This window comes from Sporisorium graminicola, chromosome SGRAM_23 (genome assembly GCF_005498985.1).
Source record: "Sporisorium graminicola strain CBS 10092 chromosome SGRAM_23, whole genome shotgun sequence".
Lineage (NCBI taxonomy): Eukaryota > Fungi > Basidiomycota > Ustilaginomycetes > Ustilaginales > Ustilaginaceae > Sporisorium > Sporisorium graminicola.
Window position 1 is genome coordinate 172,321 of NC_043732.1, and position 20,896 is coordinate 193,216.

The following is a 20,896-nucleotide window of genomic DNA, read 5'->3' on the forward strand; positions in this document are numbered from 1 at the left end:
AATAGAAGCCGGATACAGTTGTGACGATCAACTCAAACACTCGGCCAATTTGACTTCCAGCTCGTCGTCCAGCTGCAGATCAAACTTGCCAAACGTATCCAGAATCTCTCGGATCGAAGCGGTCAAGCTCAGATTCACGTTTTGCGCGCCACTCGTCTTCCACGCATCCCTCAAATGCTCCTGACACTCTGCCCTGCCGCTCCCTCCAGCTCCCTCTTTCGCGCTGCTACTGTTCGCCGCGGCTTCGAGCTTGCCCAGCTTCTCGTCAATCTTTTCGGCCCGCTGTTCGAGTTCCAGTCCAAAACGACGGATCTCAGTGTCCAGGTCCACCATGGCCACCAACACGCGCTGAATGTCCCTCTGCACCGATCCGTACGGGTCTTCCGCCAGACTGTGACAAAGGAGCTCTTTCAGCGTAAGCACGGCTCCCACGGTTCGTGCTGCATCGCGACCGACAACGGACGCAGCTTCAAAAGCTGGCGAGTCGCCCACCAGTGCTTGTTGCCGACGCGGACCGAACAGCACGTGCTTGGCATCTTGAGGTACAGACTTCCACCCAAGCGTTGTCACACCGATGATGGCTTTTTGAATGCTGTGCAAGCTGAGCAATGATGGCGTGGATGCTGGCGATCTGTTGGTGTTGGCAGTGGCAGCTGCAGTGGCGGGTGCTGCGGTTGGGCTCTGTGAGGTTGAGGCGACATTCTGATTCGCCATCGTCTGTCCCACCGCGAGCCGATCCCAGATAGTTTGCGGTGCAGGCTGTGCACTGCGCTTCTGTTGCTGCTGCTGAACCACCTGCTGTGCTGCAGGTTGCGCCGTCGTCTGTGCTGGAGGTGGCAGCTGACCCCTGCGAATCACAAACTGCTTGTGCGCATCGAGCAGCGACAAGCACCGATCCCTGATATGCACCCACGCCGTCACGTCGGCGTTGACATCCCGATAGATGGCAGCACGGCTGTCCTTGTCGTTCGCACTCAGACGCGCCACTTCCGAGAAGGCGTGATTCGAGAAGAACAAGATCGGCTCGTCGATGCCATCGAGCAAAAGCCGGTTCGGGCTCTTGGCGTACTTGCTGACTGCGGGCAGCGGATGCGAGAGGTAGACGTCCAGAAGCAGGTATGCTGTTTCCACTGCACAGACAGCAGCCATGCTGAACAAGCCCATGCGCAGTGCTACCTCGATGTAGCTAAAATCGACGCGAAACGAAGGCACCAGCAGACGTCGCATCAGGCCGCGTGTTCCTATCACGAGCAGCAACCCACTCCACAGGCGGATGCGGATGAGGCCGTATACCACGACGTTCGTTATCGATGCCAATGCTGCGACAGCTGCCACTTTCGGCAAACGAGAAGCGAAGACTTTGACCACGCGGTCTTTGATGGTCACCACAGCGCCAGAGGATAGAACGGATGGGTCGAAAAAAGGCGATGCGACGGCATCGGGTGACGGTAAGGACCGGAAGAAGAATGCGTAGACGGCTCCGAGCACCACCGACTGACCGACGAGATAGAGAAAGCGCTCGTTAAGATAGAACGATCCGTGCGACTCCACCCAGATCTGCGGGCCCCATCCGCCCGTCTGCAACGTGAGCAGTGCCGCATAGCTCATTGCCAGCACCAAAAAAGCGACGACATGATGCGAAGTCGATGGCAGCAAAGTGGGACTTGAGAGTGCCGCCGACAATTGCTGAGCTCTTGAAGAAGGCAAGCGGGATGGTGGCGTCGTGATGGTGGAAAGGGCGCGCTTTCGCCGAGCAAGCAGCGGTAAGATTCCGAGACCGAACGACAGCAAGCTGACAGCCAGTGTCAAGGGAGATACTAGCGACAGCGAGATTGTCTTCAGAAGCGCGGATGTCAAGAGCAGATGCCATGACACCGCAGCGAGGATGAACGCTCGAGTCTGTCGCGGCTGCAATGCGATCTTGACCACATCGCGATACTTGGACGGCAGCTGCGCCGGAGGCACTGCCGCAAGACCGGACGGCATTGCGAAATTTGACGAGAGCAGGTGTCTCGCAAGCCACGTTGAACACGTAGAAAAAGGATGTGATGCTGAGAGAGGGAGAGATGCAAGAAGTGTTGGGTGTTCTTTGCTGTTGTTCTCGTGTCTTTTGGTAACATTTTTTCGTCAGTGTCTTCGGTGTGGAGTTGGTGTTGGATCGTGCTCGAATCGACCTTTTCTTTCGCAGATGCGTCTCTCTCGCCCGAGTTGTGATCACCGCACTTTCTTCCTTGTCCCGAGAAAGATGAAACCCAAAATTGGAAGAAAGCGAAAATTGAGAAAGCGGCAAAAAGAATGGTCAGCAGAGCACATTGTTCCTTCCGATCCTTTCTCGCAGTCAAAAAGTGTCGTTCAAGGTCCATCGTCAATCGCCGTACCCTTCAGCACCCTGACCTTCTCGTTCTTCATCACTAGTACCTGCCTACACCCCCTTTCTCATTCGTAACCATGGTCGTTGCTCCTCTCGTTCGATCAGGCCGTCTCGCATCTCGTGCGCTTCGTGCTGCAGCTACGTCATCTTCCTTTGCCTCTTCGTCGAGCAGCCGCAGGAATCTGCACACCTGTCCACCAACACCCGAGGTCCTCTCCGAGGGATGTTCACCCTTCCTCACCGGCTCTACAGTCAAGCAAATCTCGCAGGAGTGGCAAGGAGGCCTGCTCGAGCTTCTCAACCAAGAAGTTCGCGATACCGAGTTCGCCTCGTCGTCCATCGTAGAGACCGTTGTCGGTCTCTCGCAGAACAGGGAAAAGATCCTCGCGTTCAACTACGCCTCGCAAGCACTGAACAACAGCTTCTTCTTATCCACCTTGGCACCCCAGGACCGACTGCGCAACCCAACCCCATTGCCTAAACTCGCTACCGCCATCTCCAAGAGCTTTGGCAGCTTTCCTGAAATGTGCCTCGCTTTCTCCTCCGCTGCTTACGGCATGAGCGGCAGTGGTTGGGTCTGGCTCGTTACCGATCAACACAGAAACCTGGGCGTCGTCCCCACGTTCGGCTCCGGTACCATCATCGTCCAAAACCGCATGCAGCAGGGTAAACACTTCCTCCTCCCCAGCATCAATGACCAATCCTCCGGCGGCTCCACAGACACTCGAAAGCCTGCATCCACACCTTTGGAACGTCCATCCCGCCCTTCCGACTCACTCTTCAGCGGCCTCGGAATCTCGGACAAGGTCGGCAAGGATCTCTACCCTCTCCTCAATATCAGCGTCCACGAACACGCCTGGTTGAACGACTACGGTATCATGGGCAAGGAGGAGTACCTCACCCGCTTCTGGAACTGCGTCAACTGGGACAAGGTCGAGGAGCGCTTTGAGTCTTACTGCCCTCAGTCCTCGCGATACTAAGTTCCGTCCAAGACGCGCTTGCCTATCGAACTTCGCTTGGATTTCGATTGCACCCGCCGACGGGCTCCAACGCAGTCAAGAGGCAGAATCGGCTCCTAGACCATTGTACACTAACTTTTTTGCGCATCATTTCAAAATTGCAGCACGATCTGCTTGTCACAGCTCTTTACGATCAATCAGAGTGCTTTGCATGTGCATTCATGTTTCGTTCAGCATCGACAATGGGTGAAGAGAGATAGTCTCATTGGGGAATCCCCAAAACAGAGCTTCGCCTTAGCATTGGGCGCCGCGCACGACAAGGCTGAGAGCAGGCTCGAGGCACGTCCAGTGGTCACCACTGACATGGTCGAATTCGATCTTGGCCGTGGTTGGCCAGAACGAGCGCCATTCCTGCTCGCTTGCCATCACGCCCTTCAGCTTTGAATCGTCGCTGGCGTTGACGATCATGACTTTCCCGGGCTGCCGATCCGCGGCTTGAGGAGCCAAGCACCGATATTCGGGCAAGCTCAATGCGCACGATCTGAAGTGCTCGCGCACAGTGGTGGATGTGATGCGCTTCAGCATATCGTCGAGTGTGTCTGCTGGTAGCGGCCGGATCTGGCGTGGATTCGGCGTGTCGATGAGTCCAACAAACGTGACGTCGTGACCGGTCGACAGCAGCCGACGAGCCACCTCGAAAGCAAAGATTCCTCCGATGCTCCACCCCGCTAGCTTATACGGCCCTCGCGTCTGCACGCGGCAGAGCAGCTCAATGTAACGGTCGATCAGCTCAGCGATACCTCGACTCCACCCTCCGGTTTTGCCCAAGTACGGCGAGTCGAAGCTGTATACGGAGAGCGAGCCCGCCACTTGCACTTTGGGAAGCATCTGTGCTATGCCGCTGCCATCTGGAAAAAGAACGAGTACATCATGTCCATCGAAGTGTCTCAGCTGAGGTCCTCCAATGTGCAGCGGGGCCGAGAAGGAAAAGAGTCTGTCGGGACTGGTGAGTTCGTCCATGGGAGATTCAGCTTGCTGGTGCCGAGCTGTTGGAAAGCTCGGCGCTATTGGCATTGGCTTCGATGACAGATACGACTTGCTCTGAGGCACGTCTGCCTGCGTAGCCTGGCGGGCGTCGAAACCCTGTGTGCAACCGATTTTAGGTGTGTCGTTACTCTTGGCTGCTTTGGCTGCTTCGCTTGCAAATGCCTTCAAAGATAGCTGGACCAGCCTTCTTAGCATGTCTCGGCGGATGCGCTTGAAGGCGATGTTCTCCATCATGCCCATCAGCTCGCCGTCGTGCTGGAAAAAGTAGACGGAACCGTTTGACAGCTCATTGTCTTGCTCCATACGGGTATATGCCTGCACCTTTGTAGCACTGCCAGGCTGAATCTTGCTCAGGCCCGGCATCGTAACGATCCTGCCGATGGCCTCGGCCATGTACACAAAAGGGCCTTCGGCAAAGCTGACGTTGCTGATGAAGCCGGTAAGTCCGCCAAGGCTGTCAAGCAGCATTGGACTGCACACGAAGCGACCGGAGACAGCTTGAGCATTGTAGCTCACCTCAGATACCGCTTCATCGCCGCGCTCGGTTATCCAGACGGTGTTCATCCCTCGGAAGCCGTCGAGGTAGAGGACAATGGCCTCAAAATTTCGGTAGATTGTGTCAGTCTTAATCATGCAAGCAGGCTGCTCTCTGATTGTCGAAGCCGCCTTCAGGACGAGATGACGCAGCTTGTTCCACTCTCGGACAACTTGATCCTGCGTCGCGATGCGGATACGACACGAGCCATATTGGTGCTTCTGATGCTGTTGTTCGCTGTGCGAGAAGAATTGAACGATGGAGCCATCCGCCGACGTGGGATTGCCTTGCAGCGAGACTTCGATGGTCTGCTTGGGATCATGCTCGTTGAGATAAAGCGAAGCGACCATTGACAGATCGAGCACTAGAATGACGACGTCCTCTTCCGTCTGAGCCAAAGGTTTCTGCCTGCAGGGGTCTGCACGCCACCAATACATTCCAACCTCTTGTGCCAGCTCGACAAACACAGTAGCTGGCGCCAAGGGAACGCCGAGGATGATGTGTCCTCGGATAAAGTCGCGGAAGGGCTGCTGATTGACACGGGCAAGCATGATCGCTGAAGGCGGCGTGGCCTCGAGCTGGACACACTGCCACAGCAAAGCATGCACTGGCTTGGGCAATTTCATCGGCTGGACAGCCGCCGTGCTTTCGCTAGGACCCTCGTCACGAGCTGATAGGTGGCCCGCCTTGGCTATGAGATGGTCTCGGAGCCCTCGATCTTTAAAAGGCACCCAATACTCATCGAGATCGAACGGATACAGCGGAAGATCTGCTGCGAGACCGTGATGGCAGAAGCGAAGACCTAGGTCGGAAAATACCTTGTCCCAATTGAGGTCGATTCCACGCGAGGCGAGATCCTTGACCAGGCTCAACGTCGACGACCACGATGAGGTCCCGCGTCGAAGGGAAGTGAAAAATACGGGCATGTGCTCTGTCTCTGCGTAGCAGCCCTTGAGCATCGGTGTGCACGTCGGATGGGGTCCCAGCTCGATCCAAGTGTCGACTTTCAGCTTCTTCTGCAAGTCTCTGATAGAATCCGAGAACAACACTCGCCCGCGCATGTGAGAGACAAGGTACCGCCCAGTAAATTCGGAGCTTTCGGCGTCGACCACCTTGCCTAGCAAGTTGGAGGCAATAGCAATGTTGGGCTTGAAGAAAGTGTGAAGCATAACCACCTCAGCATACTCAGCCATGAGAGGGTCGACCGCCTTGGAATGGAATGCGTAGGGAACTGGGATTGCCATTGCTTTGATCTTGGGATCGCACTGCTCGCAAAACCTTCGCAGCTTTTCGATGTCGTCGTTGCAGCCTGCCACCACGGTGTCCTTTGGACTGTTGACGCAAGCGATCTCGAGTAGCTCGTAGCCAGCCTGCTGCAACAGCTCCCCTACCTTTTCGTGGCCTTCTCGAATGGCCAACATGGAGGACGCATTGGGACTGCATAGCTCCATCATCAGCATGGCACGGTGGCCAACAAGCTCAATTAGACTGCGCAGAGAAACGACGCCAGACAGCCAAAGCGCCACGTATTCGCCAAGGGAGTGCCCCACGGCACAGGAAGGTTTGAGGCCCCAATCGAGAAGCATCGATGTCAACCCAACCTCGGTAGCGACCAACGCCAGCTGATACTGTGCTGCTTGGAAGCTGTCTGCTGTGCGCTCCTGTTTTGGATCGATTTGTGCGGCGTTCGGCTGCGTCTTGAGCGGGTGCATGACCTCGACCAAATTCGGAAGCGTTGCGCTCAGGGCGATGACGTTGCAGTGGTCGACATGGCTACGGAAGGCGGCACTGTGTTCGTAAAGCTCCCTTGCCATGTCGAGATACTGAGCGCCTTGACCGCTGAAGGCTATGCCGATGGTGTGAGCCTTCTCTTGGCCGAGGTGCTTGGAGTCGACCTGAACAGATTCTTGACTGCTGAGGCACGTCCTTACCTCACCCATGTTGGCAGGAGTCGCGATTAGACGGTAAGGGAACATGGCTTCACCGAGGGAGACCGTGCTGCAGAATTCGGTCAAACTGACTTGCTTGTTTGCATCTAAGAAAGAGATCAGCCTGCGTCGCTTGGCGTCCAACGAGAAGGGCGTAGCAGCCGTGACGAACAGGAGATGATGCTTGGCATCGGATGCATGACGGTGCTTTTGAGTCGAGTGGAAAATAGCAAGAGCATGCTTGCTCATGGCTGAAAGTCGTTCTCGGTACGCAGTGCCTCGATCCATGACAATGGAAGAGTTGCCGCCTGCTGCTGAGAAGTTATCGACAAGCGTAAACCCCTCGTTGACTCTGTCTAGCTTGGTCTCCTGCATAGGCACATGCAGTCCGTCGAGCGGCGGTAGTTTGGTGTTGAGCTTGGTGCGGATGCCAACGTGCCGGGGGACCTCGCCGTGCTCATAGATTTTGATGGTCTTCACGATACTGCTGGCGCCTGATGCGGCTTCTGAGTGGCCGATGTTTGCCTTGACAGAGCCGAGAACGAGTGGTGATGTCGAATCCCTTTTGCCCTCGCCAAAGGTCTGGACGATACCGGTGACTTCCTCGAAGTCTCCGCTCTGCGTTCCCGTGCCATGCATCTCGATGTAGCTGAAATTATGCGGCAGCGTCTTGCTGGCGAGCATGCCGGACTGGTACAACCTCCTCTGCGTGGGACCATGAGGGTGCGTGATGGAGAAGGACTCTCCTGAGTGATTGGTGGCAGCGGACGAGATAACTGCCAGAATCGGATCGCCGTCTCGTACAGCGTCGGTGAGACGTTTAAGCAGCATGATCGAGACTGCATCGGCGCGAGAGTAGCCGGCACCTGCATCATCGAGCGTCATGCATTGGGACGACGCCGAGAGGAAGAAGCCTCTGTCCAAGCCAATCGTGATCTGCGGCTGGGTGAGAATGTTGACGCCTCCTGTGAGAGCTACCGCCGAATGTCCGGCCAGCAAGCCACTGCAAGCTGCTTCGACAGCGACCAGAGCAGAACTGCACGCCGTGCCGTACGTGCATGCTTGTCCTCTGAAGCCGAAGGTCTCGTTGAGCTTGGCGACTAGGTGGGCTCGATGGGTGTTGGAGACAAAGTCGGCGTCAATGTTCTGACTGAGATGTTCGCGGTAGTCGTCGCTGCAGTAGGCGAGATGCGTGCTCCACTGCTCTGGTTGTTTAGGGTGTCGGTACGGCGAGAACCCGTATCCAGCGCGCTGCAGTGTCTCGTGCGCGGTGAGGATGGCCAGTCTCTGCTGAGGGTCTATCTTGGCGCAGTCCGGGCGGGATGCGGCTTCGCTGGAAAAGCTATTGTCGAACGAGCTCGCGCTGGCGATGAAGTTTCCGGTCTTGACGCGCATTACATTGCGGTCCCGGTACGATTCTGAATGGTAGTCCTGGTAGCGATACAGGTGGGCAGGGATCTGTGCAGTACGGTAACCGAAGCATGGAGCAAGCATCAAGGAAATTCAAGTCAGGTTCATGCCCTTGCGACACCAAAGTCACGGGCGAGACAGTCTTGATGCCGACTTACCTCTTCGCACGTGCTCTTTCCTTCTTTAAGCAGCTGCCACAGCTCGTCCGCGTCGTTAGCCCCGGGCACTCTGCAGGACATCCCGATGATTGCAATCTGCTGACAAGGGTTTCCCTGCACTCTGGACAGCTTGACAGGCTCGTCTGCAAATCGGTAGGAGTCCTTGGGTTGGAGAAGGTGGAGGAGCTTCACCGGGGCATGGGCGATCTGCAGAGAGTCGAAGGCTTTAGCTGAGGACTGCACACAGCTGTCTAGCATCGTTCCACCCAACAGAAGGAGCTCGACGCGGGCAGAGTAGAGGCGCGACGAGGCCAGTTGTTTTCGCATGAGATTCAAGGCAGTCTCAAAATGCTGTGATGATCGGCCAAAATCAAGGCTCGAGAAGAGCTGAGAGAGATCGAAGGATAGGTTGGTCGCCGTGACAGACTGTGGCTGGGACATCGTTTCGCCAACGAGAGCAACTCGGATCTGTCTCTGTTGCAGATGTGCCTGCAGCTCGGCCCGCAGCTGCCCCCATTGGTTCGTGCTCAAAGCAGGGATGCACGATCGCTCGATTACCAAGACCCTGCACGGTTTCCGTTCGTCCTCGTCAAGCAGCAGTTTCGCATTGTTCGCAATCTCGATCGCATATCCGGCGATCGTTTCAGCGATGCGCACGCCGTCGTCTCGAAATTTTTGAGCCATGACCGCGTTGGTCTCTGTGCGTCCGCAGAGCGTCAGCCTCTGAATACCGCTTTTGAAACCGTGCGGATCGCCGATGTTAAGGGAATAGTCGAGCCAGCACGCGAGCTTGATTGCCTCGATAGTGTTTGAGATCAGAGACAGGCTGCAAGTGACATCGAGTTCTCGAAGGAGTGTCATGGTCAAGCTCGATTCGGGATCCCAGATGGCAGCAAAGTCGCCTCGCATCGCCTCTTTGAGGTCAGATTTGGTTGCCAGCACTATGCCGATCTGTGCCAGGGTTGTCAGAGACAATGCATAGCTTTGCAGGTTGTGGATAGAAGCACCCTCTACCAATTGTTCGAAGGTGTTGGGAAGGATGAAGCCTTTTTGGTGACCATTGATGGTGGTCCGTGCAGCAGTGTCTGCCTCGTGTCTCAATGCGCGATAAGCCGAGTCGAGGAAAGCCTTGAGAATGACGTCGTAGGAGGACGCATGGTGCAAGACCCGGAAGGTGGAAGGAATCAGAATCTGTTTGTGACTGGCGTGAACAAAGATGACTTTGTGATCGTGAGCTTGCATGTTGTAGGTCGGGACAGGTTATGTTGAAGAAGTCGCGTTGATTCAGGTTTCGAGAAGGAATCGCGATCCGCTGGGAGTATGTGATCCTGGACGGCCTGCAATGTCCCTATATATACGTGGACATCAAGCACTTATCCGACCCTCCGAGCAGCAAGTGGCTCTGCAGGCTGAGAGAAGAGGTATTCCAGCAAGTCCCTCGAACACGAGTCTCTTCCCGCTTAGCCTGGAGGTATTCTGCCACTGGGAAACCGGAAGCAGTACACTGATGAGGTGCCCTGGCTGTAGACTTGATGTCTGCAAGTGCTCTCAAATATCCGTGGGTATCTTGGACGGTGCTTTCGGCATGGCCACGACGAACATCAAACGCTCGTCTTTGCCGTCGATAGCCTCGTGGTTTCTAAATTGTCGGCGTAGCGCAGCGAAAGGCAGAATTCCAGAGTCGGGCTATCCGACTTTCACAACTTCTCCGTCACTTCCACGCCACTGGGCTGCACCGCTGCCTAGCCACCCCGACGGAAGCTCCTATCGGCGTATCCGAGCCCGTAGCAGCGTGGTGACGAACCAAAGCGTAGTCTTTCTGAAACGATTCGAGACTAGTTGCCCAATTCTGTTGGCCAAGGCGGCGTCGAGTTTCTGGACAGGAGCTTTGGCTGAGCCAGCAAGCATCCGAGGAGAAGTCGCGAGATCGCCAACTTCTTGTTGTCGCCCCATCATAGTGACGAGCAATGATAGGTTCGAAAGACAGTCGCAGTTGGGGCTTTGCAGAAGCAACTGATCGTCTTCTGTCGGCGTGTGCTGATAAGCTAAACGCCAAGTCGCAACTTAGTTTGTGAAGTCACACGGCATCATTTGAACGTCATGTGCTTCACACTGTCGAGTCGATCTGGGACGTGCGAGTCCCGCGTCACTGCACTTGAGCTGTGTTGGTGCATGACACCACCTTGGCCGAGTAGCTGTCCAGTACCAGATCCAGAGTTGATGCGAAGGACGAGCGGGAAACATCCGACTGAAGCAACTTGGCCTTATTCACCAAGCCTAGCGCATTCGTAGAGGATCGGATTGTCTTTGTGAGACTTGTAATCACAATGTTTGTATGTTGTGCGCATCAGTGCTCCGAGTCGAGTTCCCACGCTCGTGTGCCGGATCGAGGTTCTCCTGCGTTCAGATGCGGCTCGCATGAGCAATGCCGCCTCGAACTTGCCGACTCGGCGCAGGGTGAAGACCGGTGCTGCCTCGAGAGGGAAAGGCTTAGCTGCATTATTTTTGGGCCTTACTCCGTCGTCTTTGCAAGTCTTTTTGCCTTCGCACTGGCCGCACCCCATCCTGAAGGAATAGACGAGCGGACTCTCCGTCTCAGACTGGCTCTGCAACGATGTTATTGCCTGTGTGGCTGCTAGATACCACGCAAATTGAGGGTCTGCGTCGGTGGCTTTCTACATAAGTGCGAGACACACAAAGACAGCTTGTGTGGTGACAATCTTATCTCCATCGAACTCGTTGCCACTACTTTTTGCTATCTTTCGTCGCAGGCCGGGACAAATGATGCCTGAACACAAGATGCAACTGTTGGCGCTGCACGGCAAGGGCACCTCTGCCAGGATCATGAAGGCACAGATCAAGCCTTTGGTTGATCTGCTCGACAACGTGCTCGATGTGCACTATATGGATGGCGGCGAGACGTCTGCTCCGTATCAAGGTAGATCCGCACCGCTCTGCTGCCCCGTTGAGACGTTCATACCAGCTGTCAGCTAACACGATTAGGTTTCCATGCATTCTTGCAGGCATCGAAAGCATCTTTCCCAACGAGTCGTACTACGCATGGTATCAGCAGCCGACTCGAGATGCGCTGCGGGACGCTCACAGAAGGATTGCCGAACGACTTTCTCCGACGTTCATCGGCAGCTTGAAGCCGAATGGTGGGAAAATGGTCCCTATCACCACCAACTTTGAACGAAGCAGCTGGGGTGTTTTCACTCCTCCAGAGACGCCGACATCGGTGTCTCCGTCCTTTCCGCTCGCTCGCGCACCTTTGGACTCGCTGTTAACTGTCAAGACGAGTCTTGATAAGCTAGGATATGTGGCCAACAGCAGCCGTCAGACGGGTCGACTTGGGATCGAACAACGGATCCCGGGCATCGATACGCCTCTTTCGCATCCAAGCACGGCCGGGGCGAGGACGCCTGTGGACGTCCAGCTCGGCAGATACGATGGCATGATCTGCTTTTCGCAGGGCTGTGCTGTGGCGACAGGCTTACTTCTGGAGATGGGCACAAGGCTGTCGGCTCGCCTGGTGATTCTGATCTGCGGTGGGCGACCCTTTGACATTAAGGGGACGATGGAGAGGGTGGAAACGACGAGGACGACGCCGATCGAGAAGCTAAGCATCCACATCCACGGGCGTCAGGATGCGGGTTTGGACGAGTCGAGAAAGCTGGCGAGTTTATATAGCGATAGGGGTAAGCAGGTGATCGAGCTTGACATTGGACATTGTCCGCCGCGACGTACGTCGGACATCCAAGTGGTTGCAGCTGCGGTTCGGCGAGCCATCGCGGAACTGAGCTGAAGCGGTACCAACACGCAAGCGAGGGCCTCGAATCAGCAATGCCAGGACAGCGTCAGTCGTGGATGATCACAAGAGCCGTGAGCATGTGGCGAGGGCAGAATGCAGGTAACTGTGCGCAATGCAGAGGCTGATATGCGAAGCATTAGGGGCAAGGCCACGTGGCCATCTGAGCCGGCGGAAAATTCTTCTCGAAGCGAATGTCTTGATGCTGAGCCAAGGAGCGAGGCGATTCTTGTCTGTTGGTGCGATCGCGAATTGGTGCTGTGGACAATACAGGTTGTTCACAAAGAAAGCTGTTCAAGAGCTGCCAAGTGACCACCGTTCCACAAGTTAACGATTGGAGCGAACAGAAGATGACGAGATCCAGGGCGGCGCGCGACAGGATGAAGACGGCGGCGGAAGCCAATCAGCTTCTTTGCCTTAGAAGCAGTGCGCGGTGCGGGGCAGAAGATTTGATTTAAATTCGGCGGCAGCAGCAGCAGCAGCAGCAAACATGAGCCTATCTTAGACACGAACCCGAGAGCGTTCGGTCGGAACATGATGCGCCGGTCAAATTCCAAATTCACGCTCAGCGATGACCAGAGCTGAACAAGCGCCGCCTCTCGGTCATTGCTTGCTGTATTTCTTTCTCTTCGTTCCTCGCAGTGTCAAGCTCTCAGGGGTTAAAAGAATGTGAGCCCGGACCCACCGGTGCCAAAGAAAAGAAAGTGAAATTTAATAAATATTTTATTTAATAAGACTTAAAGTGTTATTCCCCCTGGGTGAGCGAGCGTGCGTGTGTGATTTCAGGAAGAGAAGGAAAAGGCTGTTGGTCCAAGCTGCGAAACGAGCTGAGGCGGTGTCGGTGTCGTTCCTGCCGTTCTAATGCTGCCGCTGCCGGTCAGCTTCCACTTATTTTGGTAGCTGCAATTGCAGTCGACTTTTCGTTCAAGTGAATCGAGGCCGACCCTTCTCAATCCTCCTTCTGATCATCATCATTATCAGCCGTCTTCTCCTCAAGGCCCTTTCCGCTCAAGAGCGACGGCACAGTTCTCTGCTGCCGAATCTTGGACCTGTCACACCTCGAACCGATCCCGTCCGGCTTCGGCCTCATCCTTGATTCACGCACACCTGGCGCTGCTGCTGCCTTTTTTGAGCTTCGTGCCCACTTCACTTCATCTGGTAGCAGCTCTTGCAACGGAATAGACACCGCAGCTTCATCTTGCCAGTCCCGACAACCAAAGCTTGCCCAGCAGCTCGATACCTCCTGGTCATCCTCGAACTTCGCATCCTCGTCGCCGACCTTTCTCTCCTCATATGGGCAGCAGGCCTGTCCTCTGCTTGGAACAGCTACTCGGCTTGATACAAGCCCTGCTGGATTAGCCCCCTTCTACTGCGCAACTCTGCGCTCGGCTCGGGTCGGCTTGTTCTTTCAGTTGTATCGCTGACTACGTCGATCTCTCTGCATCCATTGTTGTCATCATGAACGGTGCTGAGCGCCGCAACCATCCCGGCCATCTCGGTGCCATGCCTGCACGCTCGCCCCTCTCCCGCTCTCCTTCACCCACCAAGAAAGCCCATGCTTCTTCCTCCGACACCCAACAATCGCCCGCCAGCCGATCAACGCTGGCGCAGAGGACCAATCAACATCCTCACTTTGACACGTCCAACTTCTTTACCAAACCCGACTCATTCAGCGCTTTCGGTGCTACGCCTAACTACGAGCTTCCTCCAGATGGGCTCTTTGCCGCCACGCAGAACCAACCCTCTTCGTCTTCCTATTGGCTCTCCGAGAATCGTCCTCAGTCCGTGCCTCCAAGGATAGCGGCCGAAAGTAGTAGTAGTAACAGCAGCAGCAACGCCCGCTCTGCCAATCCAAGGCGAGCAGTGCCCCTCATCGACACCAGCGGGCGTCCTCATTCACGGAGGCAGAGTCTCATGGAAGAAGCGGAAAAGCGTCCTACCAGCCCTCACATCACCTCGGCCGTCGCCACCAGCGCTCGCCATCATTACCCTTTTTCCTCACAGCACACGTCCCAATCGCGCTCCGGCTCCTTCCATGAGCATGACTCGCAGTCGGCACGACGATCCAGAAGCCCGGCCGTGCAGCGCGTCGCTTCGCCTTCCTTACTCAATTCGGGTATCGGTCGCGCCGCTGTCTCCGCTGCCCAATCTATCATGGATGCCATGGCAGGACGCTCTTCTCCTGTCATTGTGCGCTCCAAACATCCATCTCGAGACGACTGTGACAGCCTCAGCGACGACGAAGCTGGGAAAGGTCACGGACGCAGGGCGGCTGCCTCGGTTGCTGCCCGTTTCACGCCTTCCACTCATCATCCTCGTCATCATCAGCACGCACAGCCGCATGCTCATTTCAACGAAAAGCCGTCTCCTGTTTCACCCTACGATCAGGTTCACCCGCCACACGCCATGAGCGCCGACGTTTCCTGGCCAGCCAGCATTTCTGAATCGCGCAGAGCTACACCTGCTGCCTATCGACCGCGCCCAGCTTCGGTCAACCGACGACGAGGCAGCACCCACATCGACCAGCAGCCCACTGCTGCTGCGGACGACAGCACCGACATGCACTTGCCCAACGGCCACAAGAGCACACATTCGTCCATCTTGATTGGATCGCCCATCGTCATCCCGCAAGCGCGCAGAGGTGCGGTCAGGTTACGCCCAAGACGCAAACGCAAAGTTGCGCGCCAGATCAAGCCGCAGCGCACTCTGCGACAGAGCCTACTCGTGTTTCTAGCCACGCTAGTTCACTTTGTGCGTCTGCTCGCATCACCAGCAGAGGCCTACCGACGATTTAGGGAGTACTGCATCGACACCCGCATTGCCATTGACGACTCGTTCAGAGACCCACAGACTGGCATGCGCAGCTACTATCCTCCTTGGCTGCAGGCTTACGTGCCGCTGCTCATCTGGCTCGGTATCAGTCTGAGCAGCACAGCGCTCGTCATCACGTTCCACACCCAGGTTTTTATCGGACTCGACCACATGTCGGCTTATCTGCAAGGCCTGGGTCTGTGGGGCAAAGTGATGCTGGGCTCGCTCATCTTTCTCACCACGTTTCCGCCCTTGCCTCTGTATTCGACGCTCATCATGCTTTGCGGCTTCACCTTTGGGCTCTGGCAGGGCTTCATTATCAGCTACATCGCGGCGCTTTCGGGTGCAATCGTGGTGTTCACGCTCAGTCGATCATTGTTGCGAGAGTGGATGGTGGGGCTGCTCAACAAGAGCGGAGGTCTCAAAAAGGTGGTACGCGCCATCGAGAAGCAGCCCAAGCTACTGTTTTTGGTTCGACTGGCTCCGTACCCGTACAACTTGATGAATACGTTGCTGGCGAGTTCACCTACGCTAACGCTACGGACGTACGTGACATGCACTGCGCTCGCATTGCCCAAGTTGCTCATCCACACGGGCCTGGGCACCTCGATCAAGAACTTTGCAGCGTACAACGGCGCAGGGGAAGGGCAGAGTAAAGAGGATGCCGAGGCTTCCGAGACGGCGGAGCATGTGAAAAAGTGGGCTGGACTGGTAGGCGCTCTACTGTGCTTTGGAATTATGATCTATCTGTTGTCTGTAGCGAGACGTGCGGTGGACGAGCTGGATGATGACGAGGGTTTGGATGGCTACGACGATAGCGTACTCTATGACGACGAGGGCGAAGAATTGCTCTACTCCGACGAGGACGAAGACGACCAGGACGATGATGGCCACGACGCAGCGGAGGCGCGCGACCACGGTGCGGGTGTCGATATGCGCGAACGAGCCGGCCCATCCACAGTGGGCTTCCGCAACGGATACGCACCCATCACGTCGTCGCCCGAAGAACGTTTTCGCCAAAGTATGCGTCACCCGCAAGTAGTCGCAGCAGGTCCGCTCGTGATTCCTGGCTTCAGCTACGAACACGCATCCGGCTCCGGCTCCGGCTCCTTTGACGGAAGAATTTCGCTGAGCAACAGTGGATCGGCGGGCAACCACTCGATGGATCTGGCCGACAAGATCGCTGAGATGGAAGCGCATGCCGAGAGCATGCAGTTCGAATCGCCGTTGCATGCAGGTGCTGAGGAAGGGGAGCAAGAGCTTGGGACTTCGGCGGTGGTGGGGGCAGCAGCAAGTTCTTCATGGTCGCCCATGGCGGCGGCGCTTCAGGAGAGCGTGGATACACACGATACTGTGATGAATAAGGGCGAGCGTTTTGACCTGGATGAAGGGTCGAATGGACATCACCATTAGTCAGAGCTACCACTGACGCACTCGCTGAAGGCGCCATCTTGACAGCCCAACCTTCTTTTTCGCTTGTAAGCTCAATGCGGTCGATAGGTTTCAAGCAAACGAGTTTATAGATCTGATGTTCATTCGTCTGTGCTTGCGTTTGCCATTCTCGCAACCTGCTGAGCGAAACAGGAACAGTCACTATCATGTGATGAGGTCGGATCGCGCACTTACCCTCTCACCGGCGAAATCTTGCGTTAAGCTCAGCTCAAAAATGTGCAAAAATGCTTCACTGCGCCGATCATCCTGCTCACCATCACCAACACCATCGCCTGTTCGTCCCAATCGGCGCCACTTGAAGCACGCTTCTTCACGACACAGGCGTATGATCAGTGTCATCTCATCCGCTGCTCCAACCCGATTTCTCTCTTCTACTTCACTGAAGAGCGCAACACTACGACTGCATCTGCTGCAACGAACGACACTTACATACGCACCGCTGGTCAACCCTCGAACCAGCTTGGCACAGCGCAACTTTGGCACGATGAGTACCGCCGAATCTGCACCTAAGCGGGTGAAAGTTGATGGTCAAGGTGAGTTTTAGTTTCGGTCAGTGTGCAGGCTGGGAAGGAACGGAGTGCGATGGTTATGAAGGCGCACGGCGATATCGTGCGCCAGCAGATTGGAAGAAAGCTTTTGGTTGGCAGATGATGGCTTGTGTGACTGCAAAACGCGGTGCAGCCACAGTGTGTGCCTGCGCAGAAGAAGAAAAAAGGAAGACGGAAAAGATACAGAAACAGAAAAATGGCAAGACAAGACGTCTTTAAAAAAACCAAAAGTTCCAAGCTCCGCCTCTCTTCGTACTTGCTTCTTACCTTGTGGCCATTATCATCTGACTCCTGCCAAATCGTTTTGCATCCATGCCAGAACACATCATCACTCACAGCGGCACCTTCCACGCCGACGAGGCGCTGGCCGTTAACCTCCTCCGCAGCCTCCCGCGCTTCGCCTCTGCCCCCTTGACCCGCACTCGCGATGCAGCCACCATCGACAGCGGTTCGATCGTCGTCGACGTCGGTGCCACCTACGACGCCACCGCCCACCGATACGACCACCATCAGCGTGGGTTCGAGGAGGTGTTCGACGCTAACCACTCGACCAAGCTCTCCTCAGCCGGTCTGGTGTGGAAGCATTTCGGTCAGGAGATCGTTGCCACTCATCTCCAACTCGATGCGACGGCGCAGAAAGAGACGGTGGATCTTCTCTGGCTCAAATTGTATGATGACTTTGTCGAGGCGATCGACGGGATCGACAATGGTGTCTCGCAGTATCCTTCGGACTTGAAGCCCAAGTACAAGAGCAGGACGGATCTGAGCGCTAGGGTGGGCTACATGAACCCGAGCTGGAACGAGAAGTCGGACAACGCCGAGTTGGACGCCAGGTTCGAAAAGGCCAGTGCTATGGCTGGCAAAGAATTTTTTGACCGTCTCAATTACACGTACAACGCTTGGTTGCCTGCACGACAGATTGTCGTGGATGCGCTCAACAAACGCACTCACCCGCAACTGCTGGTGTTCGACACCTTCGCCAGTTGGAAAGACCACCTCTTCACGCTCGAGAAGGACCTCAACATTGCGCCCACTGAACGCCCCATCTACGTTATCTACCCGGACGAAAGTGGCAAGTGGCGTGTGCAAGCCGTGCCCGTCTCGCCCGAGTCATTCGTGTCGCGCAAGGCGCTTCCCGAGCCATGGAGAGGCATCCGCGACCAGCAGCTGAGCGAGCTGACGGGTATCGAGGGGTGCATCTTCGTGCACCAGTCTGGGTTCATTGCGGGTAATGCGACCAAGGAGGGTGCACTCAAGATGGCCAAGGACGGGCTGGCGCATACGGGTGTTCCCTTCATTCACTCTGCTCCTGTGGCGGGGGAGAATGATGGTCATTCGCACAGCCACAACCACGACCACGGGCACACCCACGACGTTATGGACCATCCCGGCAAGTTCAACGACCGCGAGCTGCCCAACTACGAGAACCGCAACTGGGATGAGCGTGCTTTCACCGTGGGTATTGGTGGACCCGTGGGGTCGGGCAAGACTGCGCTCCTCCTCTCTCTCTGCCGCAAGCTCAGGGACAGCTACAACATTGCCGTGGTGACCAACGACATCTTTACGCGGGAGGACCAGGAATTCCTGCGCAAGCACTCGGCGCTCGAACCGGTGAGCAAAATCCGCGCCATCGAGACCGGCGGCTGCCCGCACGCCGCCATCCGAGAGGACATCTCGGCCAACCTCGAAGCGCTCGAACAGCTGCAGGCCGAATTCGAGACGCAGCTGCTCTTCGTCGAATCCGGCGGCGACAACCTTGCTGCCGCCTACTCGGTCGAGCTTGCCGACTTCCACGTGTACGTCATCGACGTCGCGGGCGGTGACAAGGTGCCCAGGAAGGGCGGTCCTAGTATCACGCAGAGTGACGTGCTGGTGATCAACAAGATCGATCTCGCCGAGCAGGTGGGCGCCGACTTGGGCGTCATGAAGCGCGATGCGGACAAGGTGCGCGACGGCGGGCCCACGGCGTTTACGAGTGTCAAGCTGGACCAGGGCGTGGATGCGGTTGTGGACATGATCTTGGCAGCGAGGGGGATTGCGGGCGCCGATAAGGCGGGTAAGCCGGTGCAGAAGTAAAAGCAGGAGGCATGGAAGGATCGAAGACAGTGTGCAGAGGTTGCGGTGGCGTTGGCGTTGAGAGCTTCTCCACCTCTTCTGTCTCGATCGTAGGGAGTCTCACGCTGTACACATGCATGCGCAAAGAACAAAATCGAAGTCTACGACATGAACACTTTTCTCTTTCTCTTTGCATTGCACGGATGAAACGTTACAACTTGGCCTTCTCGCCACCCCCTTCCTTTTGTGCATCGCCATCAATGACCACAAAGCAGTTCTGGGCGCACAAAGGGAACTTGCTGCCGTACACTTTGGCCTGTGCGCTGCTGGCCTGGCCCTGCGCGTTCCTGGCCGCGATGCCCTGGGCAATCACAGCGAGCCTGAACCAGGCCCACGCCTTGGCGGCGGTCCAGTTGGGGATGGGCCACTCTCTCTTGCTCTGCTCGCAATAGTGTTTGATCAGCTCGGACTCGAGCGGGACGGGCGATTGGGCGGGGCTCAGGTTGCCGAGGCTGAGGAGGAGGGAGCCCTGGGCGCGGGATTCGGTCCAGAGGGCGGGGTCGTTGATGCGGTCTGGGGTGGAGCAGGGGGTGCTGTACGGCTGGAGGAGATTGGCGAGGTCCGAAAGCGGATGGCCGAGCGTGGAGAGTTCCCAGTCGAGGATGCCGATGACGCGCGGTTCGGTGGGGTGGAAGATGAGGTTGTCGATCTTGAAGTCTCCATGGACAATCGTGTTTTCGTCCTTTGGCATGTTGCGTCCGAACCACTGGAGGAACTGTTCAATCCCGGGTAGAGGTCCTACCGGTTTTCCGGTTTCTTTGTCTTCCACTTTGGCCTGCACGGTGCTGACTTTGCCCAAGCTCTTCATCTGTCGCGTGTAGAACCCTTCTCGCTTTCCGTAATCCGCCAAGCCGATCTTGGCAGGATCCACGCGGTGCAGCGCTGCCAAGGTATCGATCGCACTCAGCCAGCACTTCCTCCGCTCCTCCTTATCGCTGATCTGCAAGAAGCGGTAGTCCTCGAAAATGCGCCCGTCGATGAACTGCATCACGTAAAATGCCGTCCCCACGATGCTCTTATCCTCGCACAGGCAGAACACTTCAGGCACGGGCACGCCGTCGCTCGAGCCTGCGGGTAGCGAGGCAGTGTACGTGTGCAGCGCCTTGAGGATCCGATATTCTCGCTCCACCGCGTGCGCTGTCGACGAGAGCAGTGATCCAGGCGGCTTCTTGCGCAGAACGTAGCGTGTACCCTGTGTGTCGAACAGGATGTACGTCGGGTTCGACTGGCCGAAGCTAAACTGTTTCACCGTGACGGGTGTGGAGATAGCAGGAACCGAGGAAGTGAGATATGCGTTCAGGGCGCTAACGTCGAAGGCATGTCGCACCTCGCCATACTGTTGCCCTACTTTGTCGTCCGCCATAACGTCGTTGCTGCTGCTGCGAGGAAGAAAAGAGCCGGTGTGTATACGTCGTGTGCAAGAGCTGTCCCCTGAGCGATCTTGTCGGCGTTTCTGTTCCAGTGAGATAGATTTGAGTGTAGAAAGCGAAGACAGCAACGCAAAAGGTGGTAGAAGCTAGCTTAGGGAAGGGTTGTGGAGAAGCGCAAAAATGGTGAGAATTCAGAGAAAGTGCGGGGCAAATGGAAACCGCCCGCACTACGCAGGCTGGCCTGTGCTACGGCTGCAACCTCTGCAACCGCTCTGTTCACGAGTCTGGTTTAGCTGCGAAACCCTTTTTGGCGAACGGCAAACGAAAGAAACCGGCTAAATTTCTTCACCGGCTCCCGCTCACCGCTGCCCGCCCGGCCCGTCC

General features: G+C 56.3%; 7 protein-coding genes across 7 annotated transcripts; 4 read left to right on the forward strand and 3 right to left on the reverse strand.

The window, feature by feature from the left end:
* Nucleotides 1–27: 27 nt before the first annotated feature.
* On the reverse strand, nt 28–1,986 carry EX895_004189 (uncharacterized protein; the record flags this gene model as incomplete). The annotated part of the gene is made up of 1 exon (XM_029884785.1): nt 28–1,986. The coding sequence occupies one exon, from the start codon at nt 1,984–1,986 to the stop codon at nt 28–30; it is 1,959 nt and encodes a 652-aa protein (XP_029738886.1).
* Nucleotides 1,987–2,448: 462 nt separating this feature from the next.
* Nucleotides 2,449–3,351, forward strand: EX895_004190 (uncharacterized protein; the record flags this gene model as incomplete). The annotated part of the gene is made up of 1 exon (XM_029884786.1): nt 2,449–3,351. One exon carries the CDS (start codon nt 2,449–2,451, stop codon nt 3,349–3,351), a length of 903 nt encoding a protein of 300 aa, XP_029738887.1.
* A 273-nt stretch (nt 3,352–3,624) lies between these two features.
* Nucleotides 3,625–9,650, reverse strand: EX895_004191 (uncharacterized protein; the record flags this gene model as incomplete). Its single annotated transcript, XM_029884787.1, has 2 exons — nt 3,625–8,298; nt 8,409–9,650. The coding sequence occupies 2 exons, from the start codon at nt 9,648–9,650 to the stop codon at nt 3,625–3,627; spliced, it is 5,916 nt and encodes a 1,971-aa protein (XP_029738888.1).
* Nucleotides 9,651–11,189: 1,539 nt separating this feature from the next.
* Nucleotides 11,190–12,213, forward strand: EX895_004192 (uncharacterized protein; the record flags this gene model as incomplete). The annotated part of the gene is made up of 2 exons (XM_029884788.1): nt 11,190–11,346; nt 11,432–12,213. 2 exons carry the CDS (start codon nt 11,190–11,192, stop codon nt 12,211–12,213), a joined length of 939 nt encoding a protein of 312 aa, XP_029738889.1.
* Nucleotides 12,214–13,674: 1,461 nt separating this feature from the next.
* EX895_004193 (uncharacterized protein) lies at nt 13,675–16,440 on the forward strand (the record flags this gene model as incomplete). The annotated part of the gene is made up of 1 exon (XM_029884789.1): nt 13,675–16,440. The coding sequence occupies one exon, from the start codon at nt 13,675–13,677 to the stop codon at nt 16,438–16,440; it is 2,766 nt and encodes a 921-aa protein (XP_029738890.1).
* A 523-nt stretch (nt 16,441–16,963) lies between these two features.
* Nucleotides 16,964–19,103, forward strand: EX895_004194 (uncharacterized protein; the record flags this gene model as incomplete). Its single annotated transcript, XM_029884790.1, has 2 exons — nt 16,964–17,012; nt 17,347–19,103. 2 exons carry the CDS (start codon nt 16,964–16,966, stop codon nt 19,101–19,103), a joined length of 1,806 nt encoding a protein of 601 aa, XP_029738891.1.
* Nucleotides 19,104–19,293: 190 nt separating this feature from the next.
* On the reverse strand, nt 19,294–20,505 carry EX895_004195 (uncharacterized protein; the record flags this gene model as incomplete). Its single annotated transcript, XM_029884791.1, has 1 exon — nt 19,294–20,505. One exon carries the CDS (start codon nt 20,503–20,505, stop codon nt 19,294–19,296), a length of 1,212 nt encoding a protein of 403 aa, XP_029738892.1.
* Between the last annotated feature and the right edge of the window lie 391 nt (nt 20,506–20,896).